Here is a 13311-nt window from a genome sequence, read left to right on the forward strand (position 1 = left end):
CTGGTCTTCTCTCATTTTAATTTGTTCACAGCATTTTCAGATCACTTTTAATTTTAATTTTTGCAAATTTCATATAATACATCTCGATCATATATAAACCCGCTCCCCTTTCTACATCCTTCTCCTTAGCCCTCCTCCCCACTGGATTTCATACATTCTGTCATATATGTTAAGTCCTATTGTCCCCAAATGTCCGTTGGTGTGAGTCCATTCACTGGAGCCTAGTCAACCTATCTAGTCAATCCCTTAAAGTAAAGCAATTCTCCAGGCTAGAGGGAGGGATGGCTCAGTGGTTAAGAGTACTGGATGCTCTTGCAAAAGACTTGGGTTTGATTCCCAGCACCCATATAGTAACTCCAGTTCCAGGGAAGCTGATGCCCTCTTCTGACCTTTGTGGGCACTGCACGATATGCGTGCACTTGTAGGCAATATACTCATACACATAAAATGAAAAATAAAAGATTCAAAGAAAATAAGTGTTGAGACTGAGGGAGACCCACTTCATCCTAGGGAACTAGGCAGGTGTTAATTAAGCATTGTAAAGCACTGTTAAAATTTGTTATAGTCATTATTGTCGATGGTATGACTGTTATTACTGCAAGCATTCCTTCTGCCATGTTCATTTTCCTACAAATAAGCAGTCACTGGGGGATGGGGAAATTTGATTCCTTAACTGGCAACTGTTAGAGTCTGTTGCTCTGGCTGCTAGAGCAAAAGAACTGAGTTAAACACCGTATGCCGGGGCCTACTGTTCTGAATACTCCATGGCTGCCTTGAGGAAACCACATGGCACTGCAGGTGCTTGCTCTGGCTTCTGAAGGCGCAACTCCAGCCAGGACTGTTTCAAATAGTTTATACAAGGCCTTTTCCTATCAGAAACTTCAGGGAACTCAAGAAAAACCTGTAACTGTTTCACCTAGACCACAGGGGGACCAGGCACTTCCTGGTGGCCCTGTGACTAATGAAAAGCAACAATGCCATGACTGGTGCCAATGCAAACTTGTATTTGCATGAGAGTTTGCTGTGACTGTACAAATACCCCTTTCCTATGTAAGGAAGCTGCTTAGCTTACTAAAGGAGCTGGTGCAGGGTGCTACCTACCTGGGGTTGTAAGATCAGAGTCAATAAAAGGCTTCTCAAGTGGGCTTTTTTCTGTATGCTTTTGGTGGAGTGAGTCGAGTCATGAAGAAGGAAGCAGCAGAGTGGCCAGCATGGAGTCACAGACGCAGCCTGACAACCTGAGGCAGAGGCAGAGCTGAACCATCAGCAGGAAGCCTGCAGCAGAAGAGCAGACTGCACTGACAGCTGCAAAGGAGAAAGTACGGCAAGATAGGTACAAGAGCAGCAAAGGCAGGAATGAAGATGGTGAGAGAGGCTAGCCAGCTGAGGCTAAAGGACAGAAGTTGGTAAAGAGCCAGAGCGACAGGCCCTCATCACAAGAGCTCAGGAGGGCTGTCAAACTTTAGGGCCAAGAGTCTAAGACAACCCAGCCTGGGAGCTGTATCACTACTGTCACAGGGTGAGGAAGCACTGGGGGAGGGGCGGGGGACGGCACTGGAGAGATGGCTCAGTGGTTAAGAACACTGGCTATTCTTCCAAAAGGCCAGGGTTCAGTTCCCAGCACCTACTTAAACAACACAAAGGGCTCACAATGAATTTCTACAAATTTCTCAAAAACTTCACATTTTGCCATCTAATTATTTCCCAAATCTGTACTTTTCTCTTAAACTACATTAAACTTGATTGTATCTCATTTCTCTTAGCTTCCCAGCCCTGCCATTAAATCTATTCTCACTCTAGACAATTATATAGGTTCCAAATTTGTACACGTATTTGTTACTGATATATGCTACTGAACAGAAAGAGTATTTCTAGTTATAATCCTGCTAACGAGGAATGAAAAAGGAAACCAAACAGAAAAAGAAGCCTTAGAGAGCACAAGATGAATGTGTTTTCCTACTTTGGTTAAAACCAATGATCCTATTAAAAAAGCTCTTCCAGAAGTCCTGGAATTTAGTTCCTAGCATCCACATGGTGGCTAACAACCGTTTGTAACTCCAGTTCCAGGGATCTGAAACCCTATTCTGGCCTATGTAGGCATGGCATGTGTGAGTGCACTTACATACATGCAAGCAAAATACTCACATGCATAAAGTAAAAATGAATAATAAAAAAGTTGGATATGATGGTGCATGCCTGTAATCTAGGCACCTGGGAGGTGGATGTAGGAGGGTCAGTAGGTCAAGGTCATCCTTGGTTAAACAGTGAGTTCAAGACTAGCCTGGGTTACAGGGACCTTGAATCAAAAAGGCAAGCAAGCAAGTGAACAAAACAACAACAAATGTGAATCAATACCATCCAAATTACTTCAGGTAGTGTGTGATTTAAACATATGTATATATGTTTAAAATCTATTTTTTTAAAAGGGTACAAGCAAAGTACAGAATGTGTAGAAAATAAATACTTAAGGTGATCTGCCACTTGGAAATTGGTTAAGTAGGCATAGAAATGATTTCCATTCTTTTCCTCAGGTAGAACCTATTCTGTGTCTGGTATAGTTGGATACCAGCCAGTCTGGTTCTAGATCAAGAAGTGAAATGACAGGTGGCACAATTTTAACAATTCCAAGAGGGCGCTGATACTGCTGTGGTTCCTGACAATGGGTAGAAACAAAGACCAGATACAAGCAGTCTATCTCAGCCTGTTTAAGAGAGATCTTAAGGTTTCATGTAAAACTTTCTTTCCTAAAATCTTTTCTCTAAGAAATTCCCATGTCTTATTCCAGAAAATCACTACTTACAAATTTAAGAATGTCTATAAAGTCAAGTCAGGTGTGGTGGCACATAACTGCAGTCCCAGCTATTTGGGAAGTTGAGGTGGGAAGATCATGTGAGTCTAAGAGTTTGAGACCAGCCTGGGCAAGGTATTGAGATTCTTATCTCAAACAAAGCAAAACAAATCAAAGTCAAAACAGAACATGTGTAACATCAAAGAAACACCCCAAAACCCCAAAATCTTAATAAAACTGTGGTTTGAAATATATTGTATCTAGAGAAGTTAATTCAAAAGGAGAAATTATTTTTTTCTGCTTTCATAATGTTGAGAAAAATATCTACTTTGAAGCAGAAACAAAGATGAAAATTTTAAGAGCTATTGTGAAGAAATCCATTGTTTGCTTTCAGACACCGTTATATTTGAAAAAGCAATCTAGTGATTGCAAGATAAGGCAAAATTCTGCTTGTCAAAAGAATGAGTTTAGTAGGAGAAATGAGCCAAGGGCTGTAAACTGACTAAATACTTCTCTAAATGTGAAGACCCTAAGGTATCATTTCAAGACATGCAACTGTGATGCCTGTATATGTGACAGGAAGTTCCTATATACAGTAAGCCAATGTATTTAACACTGCTTAAGATAAATCCTAAACTGTAATCAGTTTTAATGGAGCATTTTGAACATCTTAGAATAGCAAAAGAAAACTGAAAAATAAAAGAGTAAAGTTAACAAAGGGATCATGGTGGTCTTTCGAGAATGGTTTTAGTTATCCCAATAGTAAAAATGTTTTTAATGATGACATAATTTTAAAAATATTTATTATTTTTTATTTCATGTGTATGAGCCTACTGCCTACATGTGTATAAGTGCACCCATGTGCAATGCCAGAGGGGGTCAGAAGAAGGCGTTGGATCCCCTGGAACTGGAGATTTTTTTAAGTTCCATTTACGGCCTGTGACATGGCAAAGGGAACTTGCCTGACTACAGGCCTGGTTCCCGAGTTCGACTCCCAGACTCCACTGTCGAGGGAAAGAACTAACTCCTGAAAGTTGTCCTCTGAATTAAACATGTGTACACGCATGCGCATGCACACACACACACACACACACACACACACACACACAAACAAAAAATTAATAAAGCCCATGTAGTATAAGATACAATTTCTGTTTTAATAAACATGTTTGCATTTTCAATTTATTTCCTTTAAAGAAAACAGTCTCCCATTTATGAAGACTAGAGAAACAAAGCCTTCTAAAACATCAGGGACATCAATTTACCTTGCCTAAAATGAAGCAACAGCTACACCCAGTGGACAAAGTGAAGTTTTCTGGTGCTATGGTTAGAAATAGGGTTCATTCGAAATAGCTATTTTCAATTTATTTGAGCTTTTAGAAAAGGGTTACCTTTTACTGAAGGAAATACTAAAGAATCTTTGGGAACAAAAACCTTAGGCATAAGCTTGATGCAAATATTCAGAAGAATTTAGTTCTAGAAAACAGCTGGAATAAAACTCAGGCGAGGCAAGGAGAGAACGTACGGGTGCTTTATTGCTCACCTTTCACACAAAACACACCTCAGCCGGTTTCTTTCACAGCTTGACAATGTTTACATGTACAAAACCCAGCAAGAAGCATCATGTCGCACAGATTTCAGTAAAGGAGACTGTGAAACATCGACTCAGCCAGGCATCTGTTCTCTGCAGCAATAAGAAAGGGCCTCCTGCACCAAGCAGAACTCATCTGACTCTGTTAGTGCACTTCTGTTACAAAAAGGTCTCTTGCCTAAAGCAAACTAACTTGCATTTGCTGAGCCAGTGGGATCAACTCGTGCATAAAACAAATTCCTGTTTGCAGTTTCTTCTTGCAAATTTCAAGTAAAAATAAGGTTGAAGGAGGAATTTTGTCTTGGATGGATGCAGGTCAGTTGAGTTGCTATACTTAACTAAATGCCTACTTGGACTATAGGTTCACAACTTAGTTTGCTTTTTGTCTTTATGGATTTTGGCCGTGTTTTTGGACTGGAACGTATGGTGGTACAATGTTCCATCAACGGTAAGGCTACTGAACTTGCTATCTGCAGAAGAGCTCATTTAATAGAACTGACCGCACGTCTGCCATGAAGCGAACGTGGTACAACCTCTGAATTAAATCCCAATCAGGGCAGAACTGTGCTCGGAAAATAGACGTTAGAAGATATTTTATGCAAAACACACATTCGTGGGCTGTTAATGAGGAAAGTTTCCTAGCAGTAAATATAAAAAAAGTCTAGGCAAATCCTCATTTTCAAAACTGCATATTGAAAACAGGAAAACTATTTTATTCAAGTAATTTCTTCCAAAAAGCATGTATGTTCTAACTTGTGGAATTAGTCTACTGGTCAATTAAAGGCAATTTTACTTACCTTTAAAAATCTGTTTTTCATAGAAAGGAGAGATGTGTTTCTTAAATAAACAGTGTTATGTAAAACTGTTTAATAATAATAATAATACTAAAAAAACTGAGTTGAACGGAAGACCTACATTTGCTTATACCAAGCAGGAATCTGCCTGCTACCTGTGGTCTTACATTAATTCAAAAAGATGTTTGATTAGGATTCCAAAACTAAGTTTCTATTATTTGAGCTCTAGCAAAATCTAAGTTTCTGTAGCCTCAACTAGTATAATGTCTTCCCTGTCCAAATCCAGAATGACTGTACTGGTAGCCACCATGTTGGAAGTGCTGTTCAAACTGGCCCCCTTGGTGGTAAGTCTGGCTCCCTCGTCCTCCCCAGCCTCCTCCCTGGCCTCCACGTCCACCCCGGCCTCCACGCCCACCTCTCCCCCCACGCCCACCGCCTCGATCGCCATGGTGCCCACCATCCTGGTATCTATTGTCCTGCTGGTATCCACCACCCTGATATCCACTTCCTGTATATGAAGTTGTCTGGAAACCACCATAGCCACCACCTTGATAGCCACTGCTGTGGCCACCATGATAGCCTGGCTGGAAACCTGAATCTCGATAACCGCCATCTTGGTAGCCACCTCCACCTCCACTCCCTCCATCTGTCCAGCCTCCTTGGTGTTTATTTCCTCTTCCTCCCCCTCGGCCACCATGGTCATAGCCACCACGTCCACCTCTCCCTCCTTGTTCATGGCCTCCTCGTCCTCCATATGACGAATGTTCATAACCGCCTCTCCCTCCTCCTCGGCCTCCTGCTTGCTGCTGGGGGCCATCTTGCCTTTTCTGCCATGGTGGCATCTCTGGGGGTGGAGGTTCAATTTCGTTGGGTCTACCACCTCTGTCAGGCACCCTGCCCATCAATACCTATGGAATAAGAAAGATATTAAACATCTCACTTTACAAACAGAGACAAATGCATCCGAAAGAAAATAAAAAGTGCTCTAGTCACCTTATTGATGGCACAGGCAGTCTTTTCTCTTATAGAACCACTGCTTGTCCTCAAAATCTTTGACAGATCTTGTCTGGCAGCCAAAAGATGGGCAACAGAAACAGTACTTTTAGGAGATAAGACTGAACGCTTTGGCTGGTAAACCTTAGCTAATTTTTCTGTCTGACTCTGTTGAAAGAAAAATGTTCAAAGACAAATGTTAATCTTCAAAATGAAATCTGAAACACCTCTATTAAATAGGCTAAAGATCTGATAACAGATGCTGGGTGTGGTGGTGCTCCTCTTTAATCCCAGCCCTCAGGAGGCAGAAGCAGGGGATGTCTGTGAGACGAGGCCAGCCAGCCTGGTCACATGATGACTTCTAGGTGTAGGGCTGGGACTAAGGAGACCCTGTCAAACAACAAACAAAAAACCCCCAAAAGATCTGATAACAGGTTTTTACTGGGTTCTGAATGATGGCAAAAGTTATAAACTCAGTATTGTTTTCACTATCTTGTACAAATACAGCTACCAGAGCTGTTGATACATCAAAGAATGAAGGCGGGGCTAGGATAACATGGGAAGCTTTCCTTGTAGGTGGTTAGGGACTGTGCCTACAAATAATTATTTCTGTGTACCTTAGCTCTGTCAGACCAGCCAAAGGATTGCACAGTGACATCCAAACGTTTTATCAGCAGTTTTCTCCGGACTTCATATTCATTGGCAATGGCTTGGTTAATTGCTTCTATCTTTTCCTGAAGCAAAAATTAAAAAACTAGTTAGAATTTAAGCCTTATTCCTAAAGGGCAGAAACTATGTCTGCTTCCTACACAAGGAATTCAAAACACATAGTCCTTTTTACTTCATAATATATCAATAGTTGGTGAAATCATAGGTTAAAGTAAAAAATTCTTGTTTAGCTTTCCCACAATTCACTGTGTGAAGTTCAGCTCACTGAGATTTCTGGAATGGATCCGTGTGTCAATTAGAAACATGCTCCACTCATTTGGAACTTGAACTTATTTAATAAGAGCATGAAATATTTACAAATTATGTGATTGTTTCTAATCATATACAAATAAAATTATTCTCCATAAATCTAGAGATTCCTAAAAGTAATTCTAAAGATGCTCATGAAGCAAACCATATATGTGAAAATATCATTTAAGTCAGGCATAATCCCAGCATTTGGAAGACTGGGGCCAGCCTGGGCTACGAGTGCTGACATAAAAGCCCTGAAATGAAGGATGGTTCCCTGTGAGGTTAACCCAGGAGATCACTACTCACCCAGTGGGCTGGTCCCATTGGCTTCTTCAGTAATGGCTTTCCCACATGATTGGGTGGAACTTTTGCTAATGTTTCCTTTAACTGACACAAAAACATAAATAAATGAATTAAAAAAATAAAAACCCTAAAAGTAACTGCATCTTCCTCCTCTTCCCAATTCCCATTATATCTTGTCATCAAAAGAGAACTCCTGACAGAGGCAAAAGTAGAGGAAGTTGTGAGACGTAAATGCAAAGACCCATGAGATAAGGACACTGCTTGTCCCACTCTCATGACTACAGAAGCATGGATCCTTTCTGGACCTAGAACATGCCCGACACCAGTAGGCACTCAATGGATGGACTGAATGGATGAACGCATAGAGGATATGGACTACAGATACACTGACCCCACCACATTGAGTAGGGTCTGTGCACCGTGGTGCCCAGCTACCCCACGGTACAAGTGTACCACTTCTTGGAGTCCAGCAGATATTCACATAGGAAATAACTTTCTACAGCAAATACCATTTTCTTTTACTTACTCATTTTTAAAATTTAAATTGTTTGTTCTTAATCATTTATATAAAAAATATCTTAACTGTTGATAATGTGTGGCATAGAAATAATTCTATTTTCACATACTAAATTATGTTAGTAGTCAGCAAATTTAGTTCGCTAGTTGGAATTTATAAACCCAAAGTAGCTGGATTAGAAAACAGAACAGAGATGGCTCAGCAGTTAAGAACACTGGTTGTTCTTGCAGAAAACCTGGGTTCGAATCCCAGCACCCACACGGTAGCTAACAACTGTCCAAAACTCCAGTTCCAGGGGATCTGACGGCCTCTTCTGTCTTCCGCGGGCATTGCACGACATGGGTGCACTTACCTACATGCAGGCAATATACATATACACATAAAACAAAAATTAAAAAAAAATAAAATATTTAAAAAAAAGAAAACAGAACTTAGAGCTTATTAACATCCTTTTCTGTCTAGTCAGTTGGGGGAGGGGAAAATAGTAATGATGATAAAAATTATAAAAATTGCATCAAAGTTCAATGAGAATTTTTTTAAGGACTCAGTAATCTTATTTTTACCTTATAGCTGGCTTACTTCAGCTTTTAAACCAAAATATAAAGTTCCTTTTAAAAAAGAATCATTCCAATGTTTAAAAAGAACAAAAACAAAAACCAAACAAACAAAAACACTAAAACACTAATTTCTCTTTAAGGCATCTAGGATTTAAACCCCAAACTCATTTAGTAACATTACTTATTAATATGTACATTAGGTTCCCATTCAGAGAAATAAACTTAATGCTTCATTTCAAACAAATGTAGGACTAAGCCTTCAATACACTACAATCTGGTGGTACTAAAGGTCTTACTTTTTTTTCAATCCCGCTGAAGAATTGGAACATAGTTATATTGGCTGGAGGTTTGGACATTCCTAGAGCAATACATATGCCTTTCAACTCTTGAAAGACCTCACTACCGCCTCCTTCTTGAGGTTTTTTTGGAGGAGCATTCACACAGAGCATTCTGGCAGCTTCTAGTTCTGAGATGAGGTATGCTGAAGTAAACAAAATAAGATTTCAAAATAAGATACAGCTATAGTTAATAGTCATAGTCTGGAGTCACAACTCTATAGACCTAATGATATGTAACTTTTAAAGCTGCAAGAATGGATAAAAACAAGAAAGGAAAACCACTTTCATCTGCAAATGACATACAGTAAGCTGGTTTTATAATTCAGATATTTAGTCAATAACTAATGCTTATGGATTAATTAAAATCAGGCAACTGTTTGAAATCAAAGATCTAAGTCAATCCCACCTGCAGATTTGGCTGCAAGAATGGATAAAAACAAGAAAGGAAAACCACTTTCATCTGCAATGACATACAGTAAGCTGGTTTTATAATTCAGATATTTAGTCAATAACTAATGCTTATGGATTAATTAAAATCAGGCAACTGTTTGAAATCAAAGATCTAAGTCAATCCCACCTGCAGATTTGGATTCTTACATTTGACTATACTACCTCCAGAACAGGGGTTGGCAGCTGTTACTGTTACAAAATTTGTAAAAGGTGACAGGTAGCCAATGTTTAATGACAGTTTAAGAAATGCAGGATTTTTAACTTCCCACCATGTGTAAGTGCCAGCGGCAGTGACTTGGGTTCTTACCTGCTCCAATAAGTAGTCTTTCTAGAAATGATATGAAACATTTTAAGGAGTCAAAGCTCAAAGAAGGTGCTCTTCATCTGTATTCTCTACCTGCCCTTTACCCTACTTTCCCCACCTTCTTCCTCTAAAAAAACTTTCAAACCACTTCCTTTTTATAAAAAAACAAACAAAAAAAACATTGATTTATTTTTGTGTGAGTATGCATGCCACAGCATATGTGTGGCGGTCAGAGGACGATTTAAAGGAGTTGGTTCTTTCCTTTCACCATGCAGACCCTGGGGATTGAACTCAAGTTGTCAGGCTTGGTGGCAAGCATGCCATCCCTTGGGATTTCATATTATTTCTTGGCAGTATTCCCTCTGTGTCGGTTGTAGCCTGGTATAATTCTCTGGTAAGTCAGCCAAAGGTCTAAATATTCAAGGACATTCCTTTTACTTTCCCAAGGACACTCCATTTCTTTATAAAAGTAAATTACTAGTCATTTGAATCTTAAGATTTCAGGTTATCCAGCAGAATAAGACCCTCTGGACAAGGAAGGTCTTTCTGGGAAAAGATGTTTTCTCTTTTCTAGGTCCTTAAATCCTATTAGAAACACAAAAGCGTGATGCCTTTGAAGGACTGACTTGATACCCTCCGGGCATACGGCTATAGCCCTGGGGGGCCTCAATTTTGGCAAACCATTTCTGAGAAGCTGCTAGCTCCTGTTCTAAAATAATAAAAGCAGGTAAATTTTTGCAAAGGTCTTTCCAAATGGGCTTAATAAAATCTTGATATGTTCCACATAGCAAACTGAACTTGGGTGTTAAGACAACAAAAACAGTAAAACCTTATGGTTATGAAAATACCCAATGCTGCTATAATAGACTGTGCCAGCACACTGCCACACTTGATCCCTTATATACTGTCTATAGCTGCTGTCCTGCTACAACAGCAGAGCTAGGTAGTTGCCACTGAGACCTTAGGGTCTACAGAGCCAGGGGTATTTAATGTCTGGCCCTTCAAGAAAAAGTTTGCCAACCCTTGTTCTAGAAAATCATATACGATTTAACAAACTGGTTCAGGCAGTCACAAAATTAGTTCACCAATATAATCAATATGAAAAAACTTTAAAGGTCATCCATGTGCTCAAAGCACTAGAAATGTGCTGGAGACACTGAAAAAAACAAAACAAAAAAAACCACACTGACAAGAGGCTCTCTACTAACAGTCTACTGAAGAATCAAGATCTGCCCTACCTCCAAAGAACAGGACTACCTCTTCCTGTGCCAGGAACTCACACCTGACTTGACTTAGCTAGGGAATAATCTGAGAACCATACAAGGCAGGAAGAGCCCAAGCAGCCCCTATACTCTTCCACTACCCTAGACTATTATGGTTTGCTAATTCAAAAGAGGTTCATTTAGTTTTCTCTCAAAGGACAATGTGCTAAAAAGATTCAAATTAGTAAGACAGGGTGCTGGAAGAAATGATGTCTTAGCATCAAGATGTGACAAAAGGGAAACCTGGCACTGAGAAATAATTACACAGCAGCAATGAGCACGTGCATTAGGTACGGGAGAGTCACAAACTGAGGTGAGCATGGGAGGACAGAGAGGCTGCAGAGAAAAGACAGAGACAAGGGACTACTGTGCAGGCTGAGGAATTAGTTATTTAGATGAGGAGCAAATGGCTGTACATTCCTGAAAAGCTTTTGAGGTGTTAGCCGATAAAAATAAAGTGTGCAATTATGACCCTCATGAAAAAAGGTCTGGCAGTCTGCTCAAGAAACAGGAAAGAGTTAAAAGCACTCTTTACAAAGATTTATAATCAATGTGGTTTTCTTAAGTATCAGTACTAAAAAGTCTAAACTCTGAGCTCTCAGAAAGAATTAGGGACTCAGGGTCATTGCTCAGCATTCCATACAGTTGCTATCTTTCTATGGAGATAACATGTTCAGTGCCAAGCATTTTGGGTGAAGCTGAGCTGTGTTCCAGACATTGCTGCCGAGCTGTTATGGAAATTGTACAATCTGAAGGATGCTGAATGAATGTATGCAAACTATATTCAAGATATCCATGTGTAAAGCAACAGTGGACCTTATGCACCTATCTCCCCAGTAATAATCACTGGCAGAGGGAAGCTGAGAAAGTGCTTGCACACCAAATCTTAGTGCCTAAGCACAATTGCCGTAACACACTTCTTTTTCTAAAAAGCTTAGCCTTCAAAATTGGGGTTTGGTATTTTTTCAGAGACCATAGTACAGTTATAAAGGCAAAAAAATTCTCTGGATTATGTGTGTCATAATGTGAACTTAATATTCAGTTAAGCAAAGATAAATGAATTTCAGAACACTACAAAATACGACTTAAAACTACTGGTTGTGTTTGTTGGCAACTTTATACATGCAATAAATTTTGAGTCTTGTTACTCAGGATGAAGAGATAAACAGCTATTAGTTTTCTTAAAAAACAAAAAGGGAAGGAAAGAATTTTCATAAAAACTGATTTCCCAGAATGATCGGTAAGTACAGGAATCATTCAAGTTCTAATCTCGTGTTTTTATAAACAAAACCAACCTTCCATTACTAATGCAAAGAAATACCAGTAAAACAAAATAATTTTACATTACAAATTGTATGGAATGAATGCTGCTCTCCTTAAAAACAATCTTCCTTCTTTATACACTGTCTTCCCTGGCTATTTACAAGTGTGCTTCTAGTCTAAAATGCAAACGATTCACGGTGACACACTTGCACAACAGTCCACCTCCACCACTGGCTGCAGCAGGCAAGGCACCGCAGCTTGAGTAGCACCAAAGTACAAGTGAGCAAGAGCAGCAGTCCTGAGGACAAAACGCCATCAGCCCACGCCCAGCAGCTCCTACGTTGGAAATAATTAAGTAACAGATACTATTTGAATCAAATTATAATGAAGCAAAACAGAGGAAGAACCCGTTTATTGATATGGAAAACATAAACAGAAAATAGCTGTATTCTAGTAGCCATGAACTTACTGAGCAAAAGGAGGCAGTTCTTCTGAACAAGAAGGCGCTTGGTCACATCCCCAGATGTCAGTGACTGGTACGGGCAATTCATCTCCCCTAGGAGCCCACTCACCTCTAGCTGGAATTCTTCTGCTTCGCTTGGACCTTTGAAGAATTAAAACAATCGTCCTTATCACAGTGCTGTTTTCCCACTAGCATAACTAGCTGTATATATAACTTTGAATAGGTTTTCCTACTTTAGTTCTTTTTCCTTCAAATGCATTCTTTCTCATACCATCAAAATATGTCTTTTTAGGGTGCTTACTAGGTTATTCTCTTGACAATTTAAAATTTTATTCATTTATTATTATAATTGTGTGTGTATGATGTGTATGGGGGAGGAGGGGCTTATGTGAGGTCAGAACACAATTGTGTGGAGGTGGTTTTCTCATTTCATGTAGGAGTCTCAGGATCACACTCAGGTCACCAGGCTTGTGTGGCAGATGCTTTACCTATGAATCATCTCACCTGCCCCACTTGACAATCTGTCCCCACCGCCATGGAAAACTCCTCTTATTTTCATTTAATTAATTAAAAAAAATATTTTATTTATTATTTTTTACTTTATGTGTATGAGTGTATTGCCTGCATGTATGTGAGCGCACCCGTGTCGTGCAATGCCGCGGAGGTCAGAAGAGGGCTTCGGATTCCCCTGGAACTGGAGTTAAGGACAGTTCATAGCTGCCATGTGG

General features: G+C 39.7%; 1 protein-coding gene across 1 annotated transcript in view; it reads right to left on the minus strand.

Annotated features, from left to right (window-relative positions):
- Positions 1-4300: 4300 nt before the first annotated feature.
- The window catches only part of Fam98a (family with sequence similarity 98 member A), a 15258-nt gene continuing 6247 nt past the window's right edge, over positions 4301-13311 (minus strand). Inside the window, exons 3-8 of the mRNA XM_008849052.2 lie at positions 12590-12724; positions 8800-8984; positions 7433-7513; positions 6784-6900; positions 6167-6334; positions 4301-6081 (exon numbers count right to left, since the gene is read on the minus strand). Coding sequence (XP_008847274.1) covers positions 5425-6081; positions 6167-6334; positions 6784-6900; positions 7433-7513; positions 8800-8984; positions 12590-12724 — 1343 coding nt within the window. The 3' untranslated portion in view covers positions 4301-5424. The remainder of the gene's footprint in view (positions 6082-6166; positions 6335-6783; positions 6901-7432; positions 7514-8799; positions 8985-12589; positions 12725-13311) is intronic.

Source organism: Nannospalax galili, unplaced genomic scaffold (genome assembly GCF_000622305.1).
Source record: "Nannospalax galili isolate Female #2095 unplaced genomic scaffold, S.galili_v1.0 scaffold344, whole genome shotgun sequence".
Classification (NCBI taxonomy): domain Eukaryota; kingdom Metazoa; phylum Chordata; class Mammalia; order Rodentia; family Spalacidae; genus Nannospalax; species Nannospalax galili.